The sequence below is a fragment of the Melospiza georgiana genome, chromosome 9, assembly GCF_028018845.1.
Source record: "Melospiza georgiana isolate bMelGeo1 chromosome 9, bMelGeo1.pri, whole genome shotgun sequence".
NCBI lineage: Eukaryota > Metazoa > Chordata > Aves > Passeriformes > Passerellidae > Melospiza > Melospiza georgiana.
This window is the reverse complement of record NC_080438.1, coordinates 28,603,421-28,624,122: the sequence shown is the minus strand read 5'-3', so window position 1 is coordinate 28,624,122 and position 20,702 is coordinate 28,603,421. Positions and strand designations below refer to the sequence as shown.

Here is a 20,702-nt window from a genome sequence, read left to right as displayed (position 1 = left end):
TGTGAACAGATCTCTGTAACTGGGTCGAGCAAGCCCACACAAGGCACAGAGAGTCCTTGAAGCCTGTGCATTCACATTTTACACCAAGGCAGTGTGACTGTTTGTTCCCTTTCCTGACTCCCTACACCCCTCGTGCTAAGTCTTGCTACCAGTTCAGCCAGAGAAATCAAGGCCAGTTTGAGGATAATGATATAAATAGCAGGAAGTTTATGGAAACTTTGCTGAAGTTGTTTGTGGTGAGCTGCAAAGAGGTAAAAGTGCTGGTGCAGTGCCAGCCAACCCTGCACATCTGTCCCTGTATAACCTGTACCTTTGTTATCCATTTGGAGTCTGTGGACTTCATTTTTACACAATAATTGCATATTAAAATAGAGATATTAAGATTTATGAATGCTTACTGGTTACAACACACTGGTCTCCGATTGCTTTTTCCCATTCTGTCTTTTCAGCTGACAGATTTTATCCTGCCCCTGAGTTGGGAGCTCTGATATCCCATTACGTCAGAGTCATTTTCTTGCTTCTTTTACTCTTTTTGTTAAGAAGTTTCATCATTTTATTCCCATCAACTTTCATTGTCTTTAATTATGTCCCTGAACTTGTAAAGCTGTTTCTCCTGACAATGGATGCTTTGGAAAGGGTAGCAACTGCTTTTTTATGAACTACAAGGCAGGAAGTGCATTGTTTCTTTAAAAAAATTACCAGATGTTTTTCAGGGCTGACTACTAACATTAAAAAAAGCCAGAAACTATTATTTTCCAAATAACCCCAGTGTAATTTTGTTATTGTGTGACTCCTGTTTGCATTTAACTGGGAATTGCAGCCTAGGCCAATACTAAAAAAGGAATTTCTCTCAAGCTAAGTGTGTAAAGTCCATCTATGTGAATATTGACTCCATGGACTCAAGTCCATCTGAATGAATCATGTTACTCCTTGTGCTGTTCCTGCCAGTCCAAATACTGGCACTGGGGTACCTGCAACTGGTTGTCTTGTGTTCTCTGAGTGGAACAAATGAATATTCCTTGTCTCTGTGTGCAGGGATTATTGACAGAAAATACCCAGTGTTTCACAGTAAAGTGACTGCATTTTATTTCTCATTAAAAATTAAAATATATACTTTAAATGATAATAGAATATTTTTAACATGGACGGTACAATAAGAAGAAATTACCCGCATCACACATGCCTGGAAATTTGCCTGCTGTTCCCAGCTCCCAAGCCTCTGGATCACACGCTGTTCATGATGGAGCGATACTCTCTCTGGTGCTCCACAAGCTTCAAAAATACTTCATATTTCTTGTCATAAAATCTGTGTAAGAAAGCTAATGTCAGAAAAGCCTGAGATTTCAAGATTTAAATCCCCTGTAATATGTATGTTTACTTGCTTCTCTTAGCATTAAAGACACTTTGACTCTTTCCCGGGTACAGCTGCTGCCGGGGTCAGAGCCCTCCCTGTGCACTGCTGGGGCAGTTTCCAGCCAAGCTGTGATTCCCAGCTGCAATTCCACCTTTCACTGCCCCACAGCCAGTCTGGATTCTCAGACAGTTGTCCCCAGAGTTCTCTGCTGAGAAAGTGAGGAGACATCAGAGCTTCACAGAATTCATTCAGGTGGCAAAAATCCTCCAAAATCACCGAGTCCAACCATTCCCCAGCACTGCCAAGGCTGCCACTGCCCCGTGTCCCCAAGTGCCACATCCACAAGGCTTTTCAATCCCTCCAGGCATAGGGACTGCCCTGGGCAGCTGTGCCACGGCTGGACAACCCTTTCCATGAAGAAATTTTCCCAAATATCCTATCTAAACTTTCCTTGGCACAGCTTGTTTCCTCTTGTCCTGTCTCTTGTTATTTGGGAGCAGAGCCCGACCCCCGCTAGCTGTCCCCTCCCGTCAGGAGTTGTGCAGAGACACAAGGGTCTCCCCGGAGCCTCCTTTGCTCCAGGCTGAGCCCCTTCGCAGCTCCCTCAGCCCCTCCTGGAGCTCCAGTCCCTTCCCAGCTCCCTCAGCCCCTCCTGGAGCTCCAGTCCCTCCCCAGCTCCCTCAGCCCCTCCTGGAGCTCCAGTCCCTTCCCAGCTCCCTCAGCCCCTCCTGAAGCTCCAGTCCCTTCCCAGCTCCCTCAGCCCCTCCTGAAGCTCCAGTCCCTTGCCCTGGCCACGCTCCAGCCCCTCAGAGCGCGTCCCGTGCTGCGGGGCCCAGAACCGGGCCCAGGCCCCGAGTCCCCCCGCCATGTCCGCCCCGTGTCCCCTCAGCCCGGACCCGCCGCCAGGGGGAGCCCGCGCGCCGCCGCCCGTGCGATCCGGAGCCCTTAAAAATGTAACGCAAATTACCCTTAAAATACAATGTGATAGAAAATAATCCTTAAAAATTAATAGAAATAATGCTTTAAATATAATATTACTGATCCTTAAAATATCATATAAATAATCAAGCTTTAAAAATTAATATAAATAATCCTTAGAAATACAGTATGAACAATTCTTAAAAATATAATATACCGTGATTCTTAAAGTATTTGTATGCTAAGCACTACTGCAGACGAGCAGGGCTGTAAAAAGACACCACCCAACCTCATCTCCAGACCCCAACTTTATCTCCCTTGAACTCTCCCAGTGGAACACACCAGGGCCAGCGTTACCTTTTATGCTCGTGGTTGGGCTGCACAACTTTTCCAATTTTCCCCATTTTTGCCATGGCCTCCTAGGAAAAGACAAACACCAACTGGAAAAGCCTGTTTTGATTTAAAATACTTTTTGACAAGAACAAGATGTTTCAAAACCAATCGGAACATTAGTGATGTATTTTGTTTCGGCTGAACAGGCCAGATGGCAGCAAATATGTTCAATCCCATTATAAAGTAGTAAGAGAACAAAGCTCTGCAGACCCTCAGTAACCAAAGTCTGTTCCACTCTCTCACTGGGAGTCCCAGGCAGAACAGAGTTATCTTTTATTATTTACTCTAACTAAAGGAAATGTTAAACACTGCATCCCTGGAGGGGTGGGTTCTCAAATAAAATGATACTGTACTTGAGATCCTGTTATCGTATTCTGAAAGAATCAGTTCCCTGCAGTGAGAGAGGACTCAGGGGTTCTCCACAAGCTGAAGCTAACCTGCGAAGGTCTGTTCTGCAGCTCACAGCAGCCCTCACATTCCAGCACAAAGGTGTAAGAGGCAAACTCTGATCCTGCTCTGCTTTTGGCCAAAATAAAGTCAGAGCTCACAGAATCCCCTGCAGAAGGAGTCTCTGGGACAGCCATGTGTGGAAGGGAGAGGGATGAGTAATTTGGTTCCTTTTCTGATCTCTGTGAGATGCTGATTTTCCATGGATTCTCCCAAGCAATCCCACTGGAACGAGAATCACCAAAGTTAAGAGGCCTGAGCTCTCAGATACAGTGGAGGCAGCAGACACTCAGTGATTTCACAAGGAGAATCAAAGCAAGAGCTTTTAGATGGGAGAATGTTAAAAACATTAAAGATCAGGACTCAAGAGTCAGTGTGTGACTAAATCAGGGTTCAGAGTTTCTATGCAGGACCTGAACCTGTTTTAATGCAATGTCTAAGAACGAGGATGACCCTGGAGAACAAGCAGCCTGTGCTGCTGCTGGAACATTTTTAAAAGGCTGGAACATTTTTAAAAGGTTTGTATGATTTTACAGGCTGGAATACCAGCCCTAGTGAAATTTGTGCTTTCCATTAATCCAGCACTTTTCAGCAAAGGATCTCACAGAACTTCACAAGGGGATGAGCAATGTCAGTGCAGTGTCACCAGCCCAGGGCAGGCTCTACCAAGGCAGAAGCATTGCCAGGTGTGCAGTCAGGACTCCACTCTGCTAAGGGTGCTGATACAGCAGCAGGGAACACTTCTGTGCTCTCATATGCCCATTTTCCTGCAGAGGTGCAGAGGTTGATTGTACTTGGGTTCCCCAAGAAACACCCTTGAAATAACACTTGCAGAGAGATAGTGTGTTCTTTTGCCTGGGACATGTGAGCCTGCTGGCACTGAGACTCTGCACAGCAGCCAGATTAAAATACTGCCATGGAAAGGCTGATATCCTTCCCAGTAAGAGAAATGGGCATTTTATTCCCTGGCCTTTAACAGGTGACACTGACAATGCTCAAGCATTGTCCCTATTTACAATACCCAGTCCCTTACATGGCCAGCTGGATTTACAGTCTATCCAAAAAATATGAATGAACACTCAGAAAAAAAAAAAAGGCAACTCAAAGTAGAAGCCAATTCCCTCTGGTACGATGGCTACTGCTTTTCCATTGTGCCTTAGGGAAAACAAAGCCCCCTGAAACACTCTCTCACTAAGGAAGAGTCACCTTCCTTTCTGCTCCCTGCTTTACACCTCCTTTTGAACTGCCCTGGAAACACTGTATGAAAATAAACCCATAACATCTGAAGTGTCTAAACAGGCAAATCCATTTCTTATCACAGATACAACAAAAATGAAAGGGATGGCCAGACTTTGCATTCCCCTGTCTGTGCACACTCAGGACCAGGACACAGCACCATTCCCAGGCTATGTTCTGCCTGTGACATGGGTGCTCCACACCCTTGTGTTCTGCTTTACTCTTACAGCTTCCAGAAAATGCTGCTTCTCTTCTGCTGGACCTCCATCATCCACCCTGAGCTAAGGAGGATGACTTCCAAGTTTATCAGTTTTCCAGTTCATCCTCTAAAATACTTTGGCATTTTAAAATCTACTGAAAATACACAGACCTTTGAGAATCCACAGTATTAAAGTCTCACAGCGACTGCCATGGTTCTGTGGAATAGCATGGCAAAAAAATACACAGCCAGCAATTTTCAACAAGTCACCCATTCTGTGTTGCTCAAAATATCCTAAATTAATTCCCTCTCTCAATTCACATTTTAGTTGTGTGTTTTTCTGTGTTGTAAAGTCAGTTTGGTCATTGTTAGCTTGAACAAAAAACTTTACTCCCAGAGGAGAGTCTTTTCAACAATTTTCTGGGGACAAAGAGGAACAGAACATTGAAAATATGAATTTATAATGAAACGGGAAACAAAGGAACATTAGAATTGCATTACTGAATGGGATCAACCTTGTGCACTGCTCTGTCTCCAACAAAGCCTTAAATATAGCAAAGTGATAATACTGCCGTTCAGAAATAGTTTGTTTGAGGGTTGACATCCAAATCCATAATTCCAGTCACCAAGGATTTCACAATCTTAATTTGAATGACGCTCTATCTTCTTTGTTTGCCAGTCTAGACAGTACAATGAATACAGTGATTTAAAACACAATGAATTCTCTCTTAAAACAAAATATTTTGTAAAATTGCTTTTTAATCATTTCTTTTCTCTCTTTCCATAAAGGCTATGCTATAAATAAACCCTGAAAGTTCGCATTTGATCATCGTTTCTAAAGGCTGGGCAAGAGGCAAGTGAAGGGTTTACACAGGAAAAAAGAGAGGCACTGTGGAGCAGAAATAAAGGGATGCATTCATGATTTCTAATCTTTTGTTGGAGTGTCAACGCTGAGACAGATACAAGCCAGTAAACACTCTGCTCTCCATGGAGAGACACAGCCCAGCAGGGTTTTCCCTTCCTGGGAAGGGACAGGGAACCAAACTCCCCAAGGCCCACCAAGATCTCAGGACAAGGTGCCATTTTGCTGCTGGGAAGGTCAGCAGCCACTCAAATCCACTCGGTCCTAGTGGCTGAATTCCACTCTCCAGCATCACCTGGGGCTGGGGATCCAACACTTGCCCAGCTGAGGAGTCCAGGGCAGCTCCAACATGCAGTGAGTCTCCAACACAGGGAAAATCCCATATCCTAGGGAAGCCCAACTTTGACACAGCATCTTAAAGCTGGAAATTTCAACTCTTGTCCCTTCAATAATGGGAAGGAAAAGGTTTTTAACCCTGTGTGGGAGGAGGCAGCAGGAGAAGCTGTCCTTGGGGTCCTCCAAGAGCTGCCTCACAAAACACAGCACATCCCACAAGAGGAGCCCACATCCCTTGAGACTGCACAGGGAGGCCAGTGAAGCCCACTTGTGGATGGAATCACAGAATCACAGAAATTCTAGGTTGGAAGGGACCTTTAAGATCATCGAGTCCAACCCATGTACTAACACCTCAACTAGATCATGGCACCAAGTGCCACATCCAGTCTTTTTTTAAACTCTTCGAGGGATGGTGACTCCACTACCTCCCTGGGTAGATGATTCCAGTATTTGACCACTCTTTCTGTAAAATACTTCCTCCTTAATTCTAGCCTGTATCTCCCTTGGCACAGCTTGAGACTGTGTCCTCTTGTTCTGTCTGTTGTTGCCCGGAGAAAGAGACCGAAGGGAAGGGACCTTGGAGACCATCAAGCTCAACCTAGACTAGTCCCCAAGTCTGATTTTCAGCTGTGACATGAGGATTGATGAGGTTGAGTATTACTGAAAATTAATGGGATGTGAGCCTGAAAGTACACAGAAGATGAGAAATCAGATTTAGGGACACCAGCCTTAGTTTAGAAAGTCAAGCAACAAAATCCCAATTGGGCTTTTTCTTTATTTTGAGGTTTTAACAATTGTATCCAAAGTTAAATGGTAAGGCATCTGAGCACAAATGCAACTTCCCAGCTATGTTCTCACCACTCAGTCATTTTGGTAATCCCAAGAAATGCCTGGACTTTAACCTAAGGTAATTATTAACAATGAAACAACCACAGATCATTTCAGGTTCTCCTGTACCATTTCAGTGGCTGACAGCACGTGGCTGCACATGGAGCAGCAAAGCACCAAACTGGGGAATCTGATGCTCATACTCAGGGCACTCTCACCTCTCCAGTGTTTCTGTTCAGTTTTCCTGTCACAGATCCAGCAGCAGGAGAAAAATAATGTAAAAGTTGCCCCATTCACAACAGACTGAAATGTAGGAACATTCTTCCCACCAGATGTGTCCTGATTTCAGGATTCAGCAGGTGTTAACCTTCAGACTATTAGAGTGACTTTTCTTACACTTCTAGTCCTCACAACAAATAAATAATATTCTATGTAATAATTTCAATTGTTCTGCAGCAGTGAAGAACCTCTTTCTCACTCATCTCTATTCCACACACACAAACTCAGCTAACAGATGTCTCTAGCATCATTTTAAGAAGTTCAGTGGCAGATATATTTGGATTTGAGGGGCATAAATAGATTTCTTGAAATGCTGATGTTGAAGAAATACTTTTAAACTTCTATAAGAATTTTAAGCAAGGCTGCTATTTCCTCCTAAGCTTTTATTTAGAGATTGCTTTGGAGATGCAAAATTCATCTTATCTGTGTTTACAGGAGTTACATGAGTGTATTTCTGCAGAACATTACTTTTTAGTGGAATATGACTGCATGAAGAAAGCATGTGATGGACCATGTACAATATTTTTCTAGTGGTTTTTTTCCCCCCCTTAAATTTGTTTCAGTTATAGGGGCAGATCTTGGCAGCATGCACAAAGCCCAGAATCTGTAACTCAATTCTCTGTGGGTTTTTAGCTGGAATGAGCAAGTTTTAAAACACATTATGGATAAATATTAGAGCTGCACAAAAAATTCACACCTAAGACCAAAGTGTGAAAATTTGGCTTTGATTCATTTAGTGAAAAGGTGAAAATTTTCACACAAGGTTTTGTTTTCCTTTTGCTCTGATCCAACTTCAATTTCTGTGTCTGTATCAAATCTCAGAGAGAGAGAGAGAGAGGGAAAGAGTTTCTGTCTGTCTGTGCACATGAGATACAGAGGAGGAGGGAGAAGAGGATGGAAGGATGGAGGGCTGGCAAGCAGGACACCAGCTCAGAACCTGAGTCTGTCTTCCAGGAAAAGTCACTGGCCTTTGGAATCTCTCTGTCCATATGTGCAGGAACAGCACTGGCCTCTCTTAGAGGAATATTTTATGCATTTGTTTGTTACACTGAGGCAGCTCAAAAGAAGCCCAACATTATTCTACCTTTCAACCATCCAACTTGAGTTGACAGAGGCCAACTGGAGGGATCCTGAGCACTGAGAAAAGGTGCCTTTCTGATTCCAGCGCTGAATCAGATTCCATAAAGTTTCAAGAGATTTCTGGAGTTATCTGGGACACAAAATTTATTATTTTAATTTTCAGTTACCTCTGTCTGCAGTGGGCTGTGCCGTTTCCCCAGTTTGGTTTGGCTGGGGCACAGAGTTTGCACACTCAGGGTGTGTCCCCAGTTCTGCACTGTGGGTGCCACACAGAGCTCCCAGCCCTCCTGCACTTCCACATCCCACTGGATGGATCACCCAACCTGCCCTGCACCACCAGAGAAGATTTCCACTCCTTAGTACCAGATCAAATGGAAAAGAGCTCTCAGAGCAGCAGAGACAAGCACAGGTAAGGCCACAGGATCACTTCTTCCTCCAGAGCACCGACTTTGCCTCTCCTCAGTGTCTGCACAGTGCCAGCCAGGCTGTGGTCACCCAGGTGGGTGTCCCAGAGCCCAGCCAGGCTGGCCAGCCACAGACACAGCCCTAAGAGGGGCAGCAGTGGCAGGGCAGCTGCTGGAAGGGTGCCTTGCCATGCCAGCCATGATATTAATGACTTATTCCACAGCCCAAATTTAGAATGGGACAAGGGTCAGCTCTGATTGCCACATCATCTATCAGCTGGAAACTATGTTTGGGTCTAAGCTCCAGCCACTCTGCTACTAAATATAGGTTGGTTAGTTGTTGATTTGAGTCTGCACTCCCCCAAGTTGCCTCTCACTAGCAAATAATTAAGCAGTTTGCTTTGTGAGGGCTCTGCTGCTGGCACCTCTTCATGCCCAAAGCTGCTTGGACACAAACCTGACAGCTTAGCAGGGGTTTCAGCTTCCCTGGGCAATGGAAAGAGCCCAAGTGCTCAGCTCCTGTTTCAGCTTCACAGACTGCTGGCACTGGGGGCCATGAATCAAGTCTGTGGGCACCACCCAAGCAGTCTGGGTCAGGGTTTAGCTGCTCTTCCCCTGACAGGAGCCTGTGCAGCTTCTCCATGAAGGGACTGTTCCCTTCAGTGGCTGCATGTGAAGGTCCCAGCCCACACCATGGTGCTGATGCCACAGCAGGAATGGGCTCCTGACTCCAGCACCAACTGGTACTGGCAGCACATCTCCCTCACCCCCTTCTGAGGTGGAATAAATTTAACCATGCACAGCATTGCTGTTAAAATAGACTAAGAAGGTCTGTCCATTGAAACCACATGAAAATATATTGATTTAACACAGGTTTTAGGCTTGGAAATATGATGCTGACATAGCTGTGTTTAACAGAACACAAGCTCAACTGGGAGCCAGGAGAGCAAATTCCTCCACCAGCTCCTGCTGCTGGGCACTGCCCAATCCACCCTCTCCCTACTCATCCTTCCTGGGGATGGAGCAAACGAATCCAGGGAACAACTCTGCATAACCTGCAACACATTGCTTTTCTTCTCTGGCCCCCTCCTCACCCTCTGCTTGCAGCATCTGTGCCAGTGCTGCTACCCTCAATTTTAGGAAGTAAAGCCTTTGGGGCAGTCAGGGCAGGTGTGTGATTCCACATAGACACAGACACCAAGAACTGAACACAAATCCCTCCCTGTGAGGGGGGTGAGGCCCTGGCATGGGGTGTCCAGAGAAGCTGTGGCTGCCCCTGGATCCCTGGAAGTGCCCAAGGCCAGCTGGAACAGGGCTTGGAGCAACCTGGGAGAGTGGGAGATGTCCCTGCTCAAACCATTCCAGGATTCTGATTTAGACCAGGGAGGGTAAAACAGAGACACTGAAGACCCAGCCCAGGGAATCCTGACACTCAGCTGGGCACTGCACTCAATATTTAGCTGAACTGCACCACTTCCTCCAAGGTGCAAAATTCAGATTTATTTGGCTGATTTCTTTCAACATCCATAATGAACATTTAGCTTTCCTCACATTAGTCACCAAGTTCAAACTTTTATTTGCCATCTGGTAACAGACTGGGCTTTACTGGGGGGAGGGGATAGGAAAGGGGCTTTTTTTCCTTTTTTTTTTTTTTTTTTTTTTGCATCTGTGTTTGCTTTATGAGCTATGGCTAAAGCATCATTTACACATGGGGAACTGGATCAGGTTCTCACAATTCATTCCATATGTTCACTTATGCTGTCAAAACATTTTTTCAATCTAATTAATCCACACACGTCTCTGTGTTCATTTCCCCACTTTGGGCAGTTTCAGCATTTTTGGGGTACCTAGCTGGGATTGTCATAAAACCAACTTCTGCCTATACTTTGCTTTGGGGTTACTCCATCAAAAAAGCAAAAGTATTTGCAATATTTCACTCTTCTTCATCTATTTATTCTTTCCCTCTTTCCAACACTGGCTGAGGAGACTTGATTTTCCCTTTCCCTTCCCTTTTCCTTCCCCTTTCCTTTCCTTTCCTTTCCTTTCCTTTCCTTTCCTTTCCTTTCCTTTCCTTTCCTTTCCTTTCCTTTCCTTTCCTTTCCTTTCCTTTCCTTTCCTTTCCTTTCCTTTCCTTTCCTTTCCTTTCCTTTCCTTTCCTTTCCTCATCTTTCAAATATATTCTTTGCCATGCTCCAGTGTCTACCTGAGGTTAATGAGGAAAATCCCTGCTGTGAGTTTTGATTTTGGATATTTTTTAACTAGTTCATCTGATGTGTGGTTTACTATTAAAAGAAAAAACCCCGTACCTCAGAAATATGCTTACATTTTACCCAATCTGGATTGCATTTGGGAAATTACCTTGGACAGGGGCTCATAAAAAACAAGAGACCTTTAGAAAAAGTCTTTCACTACTGTAAGCCAGTACAAGGTTGAGATATTAAAACAGAGAGTAAAACTGCGTTAAAATACAGAGCCTTTTAGTAACCTTACAGATATCCCATGTCCAACAAAAAATAAAATATCATTTAAGAGACACAGAGATATTCAATGAGCAGTGAGCAGAGAATAAATCCTAGAAGAAAAAATAGAACTCTTTTGGGAGTTCAGCACAGCACAGAGAAATCAGCTGTCCATGGCACAAGACATTTGCTTTCCTTGCCATGATTGCTACAGACAAGGGGTCAGCCACCTTTTCCAGCACACTGCTCCAGAAAGTATTTTTCTTTCCCAAATTAATGGCTAGCAGTGACTGAACTGAGTGAAGCTGAAGCAAAGCACACTCATCATTGCAGGGGGGTGGACTAGATGACCTTTAAAGGTCTCTTCCAACCCAAACTGTTCTATGATTCTGTGATCAGCTGATGATACTGTCCTGTTTTGTTTAAAACTGAGCATCCTTTCTTCTCCAGATCCGAAAATCAGTCAGGGGTGAGAAGCTACTGCTCTCATTTGTCTTCTGCCACTAGAACTGTCCTCCAAGAGTGCTCTTTCTAAAAAAAAAAACCACTTTAAATGCTGGATACATATTGCTAAACAATTTTATTTGGGGAAGGATGTCTTAAGAACCTGGGAAGCCTGGTCTGAGGATGGGAGAGGCTCAAACTGAACTGTGGAATTCCCATGGACACAGAACTGAGAGAGTTTCACAGGAGGAAACTGCAAAAGTCACACCAGAATAGGTGTTCTGCTCCCCTTGCTCCTAAAAACTTTGGCTTGTATCTCTTTTGGAGACCACTGGGAAATGGTGAATACAGTTCCCTTTAGCACTAAAACTTCTCTCAGCAGGAATCTCTTTATGTGCCCACTGTCTGTGTACTGCAATCACATTTATTGAAAACCTGTAGGCACCAACTTGAACAAATTAATTTGGAATAAACTATTCTTATTGGCAAATGTCAGGTTACCCTCATCACCACTCTGGCTGATGTTTTTCAATACAAAACCAAACCCAAAAACTATTTATTCACACCTGCCCCAGAGCCAGAAAGAGCCTTTCATTACAGTAATATTCAATAACCTCTGTTACTGAGCAAATCCAAACCTGTCACCCAGCACTGCCAGCAGGAGTTTTAAAGGTATCTCAGGCATCTTTCCCCTTAGCAGATGTCCTAATAAAGCATTTGTATTCACTTGGCAAACAGAAAAGAGCACATTTTATAATTGCCCATGCCCAAAACAAAGGCTGGTTCTGTCTGCAAGCACCCCAGTTGGAATTAGAAGTGCATTTGCTGTGGGAGTGAGGCACCAGTGGCACCAGAGCTGGGATGGGCATAGCCTGAGAACCAACACAGCACCATCCTGAAAGCTGAGATCCCACAGAGAAGAGCACCCAGGACAGTCTCCACCTTCCCACCTCCAAGTTTTGGCCATGTGGGAAGCCTGGGGAGCTGGTTTATGAGCTCTCCATTTTATCTCCAAGAAAGGCAAACAACACCAAATCCTACCAGAGGGATGTTCTCTTTCCAACTTTTACTTTGCTATCCCATCCTATTTTCCCAGCTTTTTTAAGAAGCCCCCAGTGAGCTGCACGTTGTGGCTCCTGCTTCCAAGCAAGCCTTGCCCCTTCAGCCCCTTCAGTGAGAAATTCCTCACCCACTGCTCCTCAAGTGCTTATGGGGGAAAGCTCTTCCCAGCACACCTTCCCTGACTGCAGTCACTGGATTCATTGGCTCCTGAATTTTAAGCCACACAGGCCCTGAGATCAGCTCAGCTGGTCAGAACATGGTGCTGATAATGCCAAAGGTGTGAGTTTGATCCCCATTTAGGGGCCCTTCACTTGATCATCCCTGTGGGTCCATCCAACTCAGAATATTCTGTGATCCTGTGAAGCACCTCAGTCCCTCACATATTCCATGGGAATCACTAACACCACAAGATTAATACCAAACACTCAGGAGGAAAATCTGGCCAATGGGGGACACAACTGAAGAAAAACCACTTTGTGCTTCACCATTCAGCTGATCCTAAGAACTGAGCCAATTCCTGCTGTTGAAGATCTGTCCTTTTATTTAAAGACAGCAAGCTGGGAAAAGAGATGAATAGCAGAGGCCCAAATGGTTCATGGAGCTTTTCCCTTGTAGGTCACTGAGCAGAACCTCAGTGAGTGTTGGGAACTGTGGTGGGCTGCCAGCTTTTTATCGTGTCCTCTGCAAAGGGGACTTACTGGTTTCAAATTAATTTCTATTGTATGCAGTTTTCCCAACATGAAATGCTCCATTGTCACAGCTCAGTCACTGATAACCCTTTGCAAAGCCCCACAGGAGAAACTGCTGCCACCACCTGAATGCTTCCTTTTAAAATCACACTTGGAGAAGTGTCCTGACTGTGAACTGAGGCTGGAGGAGCTCAAAGAGCCTTCCCCAGCCATGGGTGGGGGCACAGCCCTGCAAGGAGGGTGGCAGTGCAGCTGCACATCTTGCTCCAGACTGGAGCAGAACTGGGGAGAGGCAGAGCCCAGCCCTGTCCTTGCTGCCCATGGTGGCTGCTCCAGGAGGGAGGTGAGTGTGTGCTGGCAGCACCACAGGCCTGCTCTCTGCAGAAAGTACTTTCTGAAAGGGAAAAAAAAACCAAAACAGAAGAAGCAAAAATGAACAGCTCTATCATTATCTGATGTGCTGAGATCTCGGCAGAGATCAGCTCAAAGATCCATATTGTTTACAGCAGCTGATGAGTCTCACAAGTGCTGAAGCTGTGCTCTCGCTTAAAGTGCTAACATATTTACAGTTTTCAGTCCTGTCCTTAGCACTTATCTGTCATTTCAAGATGAATGCTCCTTTTGTACAGCCTAATCACTTGCACGAACACTCCACCAGCTCAAAACCCCAGATTTGTTTCGCTTTTCCATTAGCAGCAATTCTGTACTTTGGAAATTGCTTCATGCAGTGAAACTGAAAAAAAAAACCAACTAGTTTTTGTTCAAAGGTATTTCTTTGGCTGTGACAAGTCTAGAAGGGAGGGAAAGATTAAATTACTTTTATCTGATGCAAGTCTGAATTTTACTGCACACCTTTCTAAACACACTTGTCCATTGTTCTGCTCTGGCTTGGTTATTGACATTAGAATAATTAGTGAAGATCTATATAACATCAGACAGGATCAGCAACATATCTACCTAAATCCTTGATAAGAAGCCATTTTTTCATGCTAAACAATCTTTTCTTTATTCATAATATTTCAAACATTTGGTAGGATCCCATCTTGCCCCCTCCTCTCCCAACAAACAGTAGGAGCATGTGCAATTAAAAGCTGTCAGTCATTCTGGTTTTACAGCAATAAAGGAATGTGGGTCATTCTACAACTCAGTAACTTAATTTAAAAAAATGCAACCCAGGCATGCAAGAAAAAGGATACAGTTCTAAGGAGGAGGTCTTACCCTGCTGGATGTTTTACATTACTCTCATTGGGTTACTGGCCTGTCACAAATCAGTTTCAGATGCACCTCAGAAAATGCTCAGCAATGCAAGATGCATCTGTTGTTTCTGCTAATCCTGGTCCCACTGCAGTCAAAAAAGGGCAACATCTGATTTTCAGAAGTCTCCAGAAAAGTCTACAACTGCAGTTTAGAAGGGTCCATACCTGAACAAGAAGAGCACCTCAGTTATGTGTTGGGCACCGCATTAGACACCGAAAGCTTCAGGCTGGGAATGAAAATGCTGATCTGGAATTAGCCTTTGCTGTTCCTAAGAAATTGCCAATCCAAACCCTGAGTGAATTTGTGCTTTAAAAGGATGTGGTCTCCCATGCCTTCCCAAATATTCTCTAAAAAACAAGAATTCTGCAAATGAAGTACATTTTTGTGCAGATGCACAACACAATCTTTAAATGTTCTGAATACTGTAAATACTAAAACTTGATACAAGCATCAGAGTTGTAACCATGCAACAGTATATAAACCATCTTCCATATTATATACATAGCAATGAAAATTAACACAATAACAAACTGCAGTTCTAAAGTAAGATTTTGAAGTCAAAAGAGGATCCAATTATCTGTAACTGTGTTGTCAATCTACAGCCTTTCCATTCTGACCTATTTTAACCCACCAGAGCAACACCTTTAGCATCATCATAGATTTTCTTTGCACTTTTTGTTCTACCACTTTAATACAACAACCCAAACTAAATCACTAAATCTGCTTCACAAGTCAGGAGGAAGAAGAACAAAGTTACACAACTTGACCGAAGTCACAGACAAAGTCAGTGGCTAACGTGGGAATCAAGTCTGTGTACTCTGCCTCTCAAGTCAGGTTACATAGATTGTTTTCTCATTGCAAAATTCTGCTTTTATTTATACTCAGAAGAACTTGGTGCTGCAGCAGTTTGTGTCATTTTGAACTAGCACAGAGTGCCTCCCATTACCAGGCTGTTAATAACAACTACTTTGGCAAACGCTGAATTTTTCCTGTGTCCTTAGGAAACACTACACTACATTTTAACAGGATATTTGTTTGATCTGGAAAGCCAGGCAACTTACTCCTTATCTCCAGGACACGAAACAAGCCTGGGATTTGAGGTGTCCAGCAGTTCTGGACATCCATATCTGTTCATACTTAAAGAATTACAATAGGAGCAGGGATGCTGATAAACCAAGAAAAGTCCTTTTTCCTTAACCCTTCCTGGTAAGGCTGCAGAAAAATCCACCATGGCTGGAACAGGAGCAAAAACCTCTCCAGCCCTAAACTGCTGTGTTGCATCTATCCATGGGAGAAGCACAATCCAAAGAATGGCAAATACCATCATTTGGAGGCATTTAGATAGTTACAAAACATATTAAAAAGGGTGCATGGGAGGAACATTGGGCAGGGAAGCAGGAAGGCAGTGGAATGACACTGGTGTGAGAGATGCTGTGTAATTAGCCACTAGAGGGAACAAGAGTCATGCTCTTAATTAAGGTGCAGCCTCTTTTAGCAGGGGGGCCTGAGGGTTATCCTTACCCAGGGAAGCTGAATGGGGAGGGGGTGAAGCCTTTCCCTGTAAACTTTGGAGCAGGACAAAGCTTTCCTGCCCTTTGTCTGTGTTTCATTCTCCCCTTTCAGATCTCTATGGGCCTTGGCATAAGCAGGGAACTTGAAGAACTCATACACCTTTCACATCTCCTACCTGCAGTTAACTATTTTTTGCACCAGGTTTAAACAAAACCTGGGATCAGAGACAAAGCTGTATTTTGCAGACAGGGTACACTTTGGCTCTTGGCTCTTTTGCAGAAGGGAAGAAAAATCACATTCACATCATTGCAAATGGTGTGAAAAATGTGGAGTGATGCTCTGCTGACATCAATACCCCGAGACTGTGGTTGGGAGGGAAGGGAAGGACCTGCACTCCCTCTTGCCTGCTGACCTGACTGGAGCTGCATGAGAAAAATGAATGAGGTAAAAAGCAAAAGTCCCTCTTTTCCTCTGCTGAAGGACACAGACCTATTCAACAGCACAGCAAGGACTGAATCACAGACAAACAATCTTTTTATTACCATAAAAATGACAAATAAGTAACAGTTACAGCCTGTAAACACAAGACTCAAATTAAATAGAGTTCTAAGTGGTACAGTGTAAGTGGAAGCAGGATCCCACTCCTACTAAAGCCAGCTCAGCCTAAAGAGTATCAGATGTTACCCGGGCCTTAGAAGGCCTGGGACATAAACTATGTGTGTAAGAGAAAAAGAAGTCAAATGACTCATGACAGAGTTTGTTTTAATATAAATGACTTCTTCTGGCTCTCTGCTTTTAAAGCCTTGCCATGTTCAGATTCTGAGCAGCCAACCTGGGCAGCTGGCTCCCTCAGCCCTGTCCTTCAGTTTGTGCATAAAATGCTGGCATTTACAAACTCCTATTCCTCTGGCTGAGGAAGGACAGTTTATTTTAGCCCTGTGATCAGTGCCATCATAAATCTCCCCTCTTCCAGTCCAAGAAGACTGGTACAGCCCAGTCTGTGTTCATATGCTGTGCCCATAAAACAGAGGGCATTGCCACAAGGCTTTGCTGAAGTCCTGCAAGCCTTCAGAGGGGTCCTGAGGTGAGGGATCAGCAGTGACTGAGCCACAAACCATCCCTGACTCTTTGCTTTTCATCATGTGAGGACAGGGGTAAGGGAATGAGATGTGGAAAGAGTTGGGAGGAACGAGGAAAGGAGAAGACAGAAGACCAAGAGATGGGAAAAGATAAAGTGGAAGTTACTAAGCAAAAAAGAGGCACAAACCAGAGGCAAAAAGTACAGGATGAAAGAATAAACAACATCAGAGTGGGAGCAGAGAGGAGAGGGTGGCTATTAGGGATTTAGTGCTGAAAGAGAAAAGCCCCATTCCTATCTTTATTCTCTTTCCATGCCTGATTCTCCTCTGGGATGAGTGGAAGGTCCATGTCCAGAAAGCCACACATTTGGCATTTTGTGTCTTATGGCAAATGTGCTGAATATCTACAGGGCCAAAGTTATACAAAGCAAATTTTAAAAATGAATCTTGCTCAGTCTCCGTTTCATGCAATGCAAGAATCATCCCTTAGATGGGACTATTGCAAAATTAAATGACCTTGCAACCACAACCAGTAAATAATGAGTAATGTGCTTGTATGCTCAAAGCTTTTATGCCAGCCAGTCCAGGAACGTGAGGAGAGCTCATCACAAAAAGGCCTCATTTATCAGAAGGGCTTCACACAGCTTAGCATCTTTAGGGCCATTACTCACCTTCCACACCTCAGCTAAGTGCCAGCTCCCAACCTAGAGCCTAACACACATCCCATTTATCTGCTGGAAGACACATGAGCTGCTTCCCTCAGTCAGGTCTAAAGATACAGCATCCAATACCTAAACTATTTAAAGTTAACAGAAATGGGTGATTTCACAACAACATATAGAAAACCACCAGTCTGGAAAAATTAGGAAAAAATTAAGTCTTACCAGACATTTTGAAAGCAAAAGGAGTCTGCAGGCTACAAGGCTCAGCAGTATTTTGCTGAATATATCCCAGGTGTTTGTGCTACAGGGCTGGGCAATGAAGGCACCTTTCAAAGGTGAAGTGTTATCATCATCCACCCCATGGTTTTGGGAAGGAGATGTTGGGATGGACAAGGGTACAGCCCTCCCACATATGCCTGTCATGCAGAGACTCTTCAAAGGAAAAACTATTGATTAGAAGTTGGTTTATTTTCCAGAGAGTTCTCCCTCGAGGAGTCCCCTGTGCTTCCCAAGCTCCCAAAGAAGTGACATGGTCGGATCTAACCATCCCTCATTAGTGAGGAGTCCAATGACACATCACTTTTCTCTGTTCCTTGCCCAAAAACTGTGCTCCCCCCAGAGCTCCCACACTCCTCCCTAAAACCTCTACCTGGCAAAGGACTCTCTGGAAGCTGCGTGGCAAACAGCAGCTGACAGCAGGTGCTCTCACAAACAGACCCTGCGTGGGTCAGGAGGTATTTCTGTACTGAGGGTTAGTGATGCTCAGAGGAATGCAGCTCCCAGGAATGCTACACATTGAGAACATGCCCCATAAATCATTCCTAAGACAACAGCCCAACTCGCTTTTGCTGTGCACTTACAAGGCACAGCAAGAAATGGGCACAGCAGCTCTCCCTGTTTGTGCTCTTTCAATGTTTTTCAAGCCTCATCTGGAGGAATATCTGTGTGCAAAAATCTGCAAGTCAGGTTTTTCCATGCCCACTTGGTGGTCAGCCTTTCTGCCTTTATTTCCCTCAAGAGTGACAATTATGGTCTTGCTTCTCATTACGTGGACACGTGTCCCAGTAAAAACAAAACAGAGCCACAAAGGAATTTTATATGGATTCTCTATATCCCATTGCCCAACTTCAAACTGTGCCACAGAAATTTTAAGCACAGGACATGTAAAAAGTTGTATCAAAACAAGAAGGAAAGGGGTGGGAATGGTTGTTATATGCTTTAATCAAAGAAACCAAGGAAACAAGAACATATCATTGAACAAAGAAAAGAGAATGAGAATTGGATTCCGATTCTGAGGAAAGACAACACCTTAAAAAAGCAGCTGCCTTCTAATAGACGTTATGGGATCTCTCCTTCACCATTTCAGATCCGTGATTATATGAAGGGGAATAAAGAAAAATGTCTTTACTGTTAACCACAATAAAATGTATTGGACACTCTGAGATAGTAAACAGTCTTGTTAAACTATACAGAGAGAGAAAATGTTAAGAAACAAACCCCTCTAGAAACCTTAGGAGCAAGGATAACAGCATACGTAAAACATAAAACTTTTTCAAATATAGGGCAGCAGAAGTATGTCCTAGTGGTCTGAACTAGTGGCACCAAATCCCACAACTAAGTGATCATAATGTCCTTCACAAACTTCAGTGTGAAAGACATTCAAGCATTTCAGACAGTGCTGTGACTCCACATGCTCGTGCTTGGCCACGGAACAGTCTGATCCCTGTGCTGACATAGCAAGAGTGCAAATCCCAGATGGAAAATTAATCTCACAATGTAGCCAGATTGAGTTTCCAATTCTCCAGGGCCTAACTTGAAGGTTGTTCTGCTCAGCTACTGAAGAGGTGAGAGCAGAGAGACTTTAACTTGTCTGACACCCCAAACATCATTTAAGCAAGACATGCTCTGAGAGGGACCTTCTTGGCTACTGACAGTTACAAAAGATCCATGGCACCCTCCTTTGTCCTCATCCTTCCTATAAAATATTGCTATCACACTTTTCCCTGCTTAAATGGCCTGGACAGAAGGGGAGACCAAGGTCCAAATTACTTCAGCTGTATCTCTGAGCACATGGATAAAACCGGTCCCTAAAATAGAAAGGGGAAGGATCACAGTACACTTTAAAGAAAGTATCTATCTACTACAAAGACACATTTATGGTTTCCTCATATTTATGGTTTTCCTCAAGAGAAGACAGGGTCAGCAAGCTGAAAAAACTGTAAAGTTGTGATATTATTAAACTTCTACAAGCTGATCTTAATCTTATTCTCCTTGAAAAAAAAAATCAACTAATTGTACATCTCCTTTCACAAACTCCACTGTGGTCGTTTCATTTTTTGTTACAAAAATATGCAGCAGCAGAAGCTGCACTATTCCAGGCAGCATTTTTTCTCGTGCTTGCCAGGTCCTGGGCTTACTGACAGATGAGAAAAACACCATTGGTTTAAAAAGAGTCTCAACTTGTGCAGATTAACAAAACACTACATCTTATTCTTTGCCAGCATCAGCTGATGTGAGCTTTTAAATAGCTGAAAGACATGACAATGTAAGTGTTAATCCTACAGACAGAGGAGGTTATATTCACATACATGTGGTTGTTTCTAACACAGTAATTCAGGGTGTGAAAGAACCAGAACTTGGGAGAAGTCAGTGGAGCTGTGCCACTGTGCAAAGCCAGCTACACTATCAGCATAAAGACAGATTAAATAGATTTCTTTTGTCATGCTTCTCTCCAAGAGGTCTTCATTACCTTTTCAGTTCATCCTCATAAATGTGAAAAATAGGTAATAAAATCTTTATCACCAGTCTCAGCCAGAATTAATAAACAGGGAACACACATTGATATCCTGACACATAGTGCCCCATCTCCTTCCACCAGTGCCCAAATGAAAGGCCATGGTTTATTTCATTAGTGTGGTATTTCATGCTTGTTTCTGCTTTCAGAGCAGCAACAAGGCCACATCCCTAAGTACTGGACTGCTGAGGTTGCTGCCTCCAGTGTTAGAAGAGCTGTGCCAAACACTCAGCTCCTGTAAATGGGCAGTTCTGTTATGGCAGATATATCACACGGACTCACTGCAGCTGCCTTTCCCTGTCATTAAAGAGTTACTGAGAAATTCCAAATCTGAACATTTGTGTACTGCCTGACATTTCAAACGCAGCATGCTGAGCCTCCACAAAAAGGACAGCACTTAACAGAAGA

At 43.9% G+C, this 20,702-nt stretch overlaps 1 protein-coding gene across 15 annotated transcripts in view; it reads right to left on the bottom strand.

The window, feature by feature from the left end:
* Window positions 1-1,129: 1,129 nt before the first annotated feature.
* FGGY (FGGY carbohydrate kinase domain containing) overlaps window positions 1,130-20,702 on the bottom strand; it is a 283,064-nt gene continuing 263,491 nt past the window's right edge. For all 15 annotated transcript variants that reach the window (XM_058030720.1, XM_058030722.1, XM_058030724.1 and 12 more), the window contains 2 exons: window positions 2,630-2,691; window positions 1,130-1,306 (listed from right to left, as the gene is read on the bottom strand). In XM_058030720.1, coding sequence (XP_057886703.1) covers window positions 1,225-1,306; window positions 2,630-2,691 — 144 coding nt within the window. In that variant the 3' untranslated portion in view covers window positions 1,130-1,224. The remainder of the gene's footprint in view (window positions 1,307-2,629; window positions 2,692-20,702) is intronic.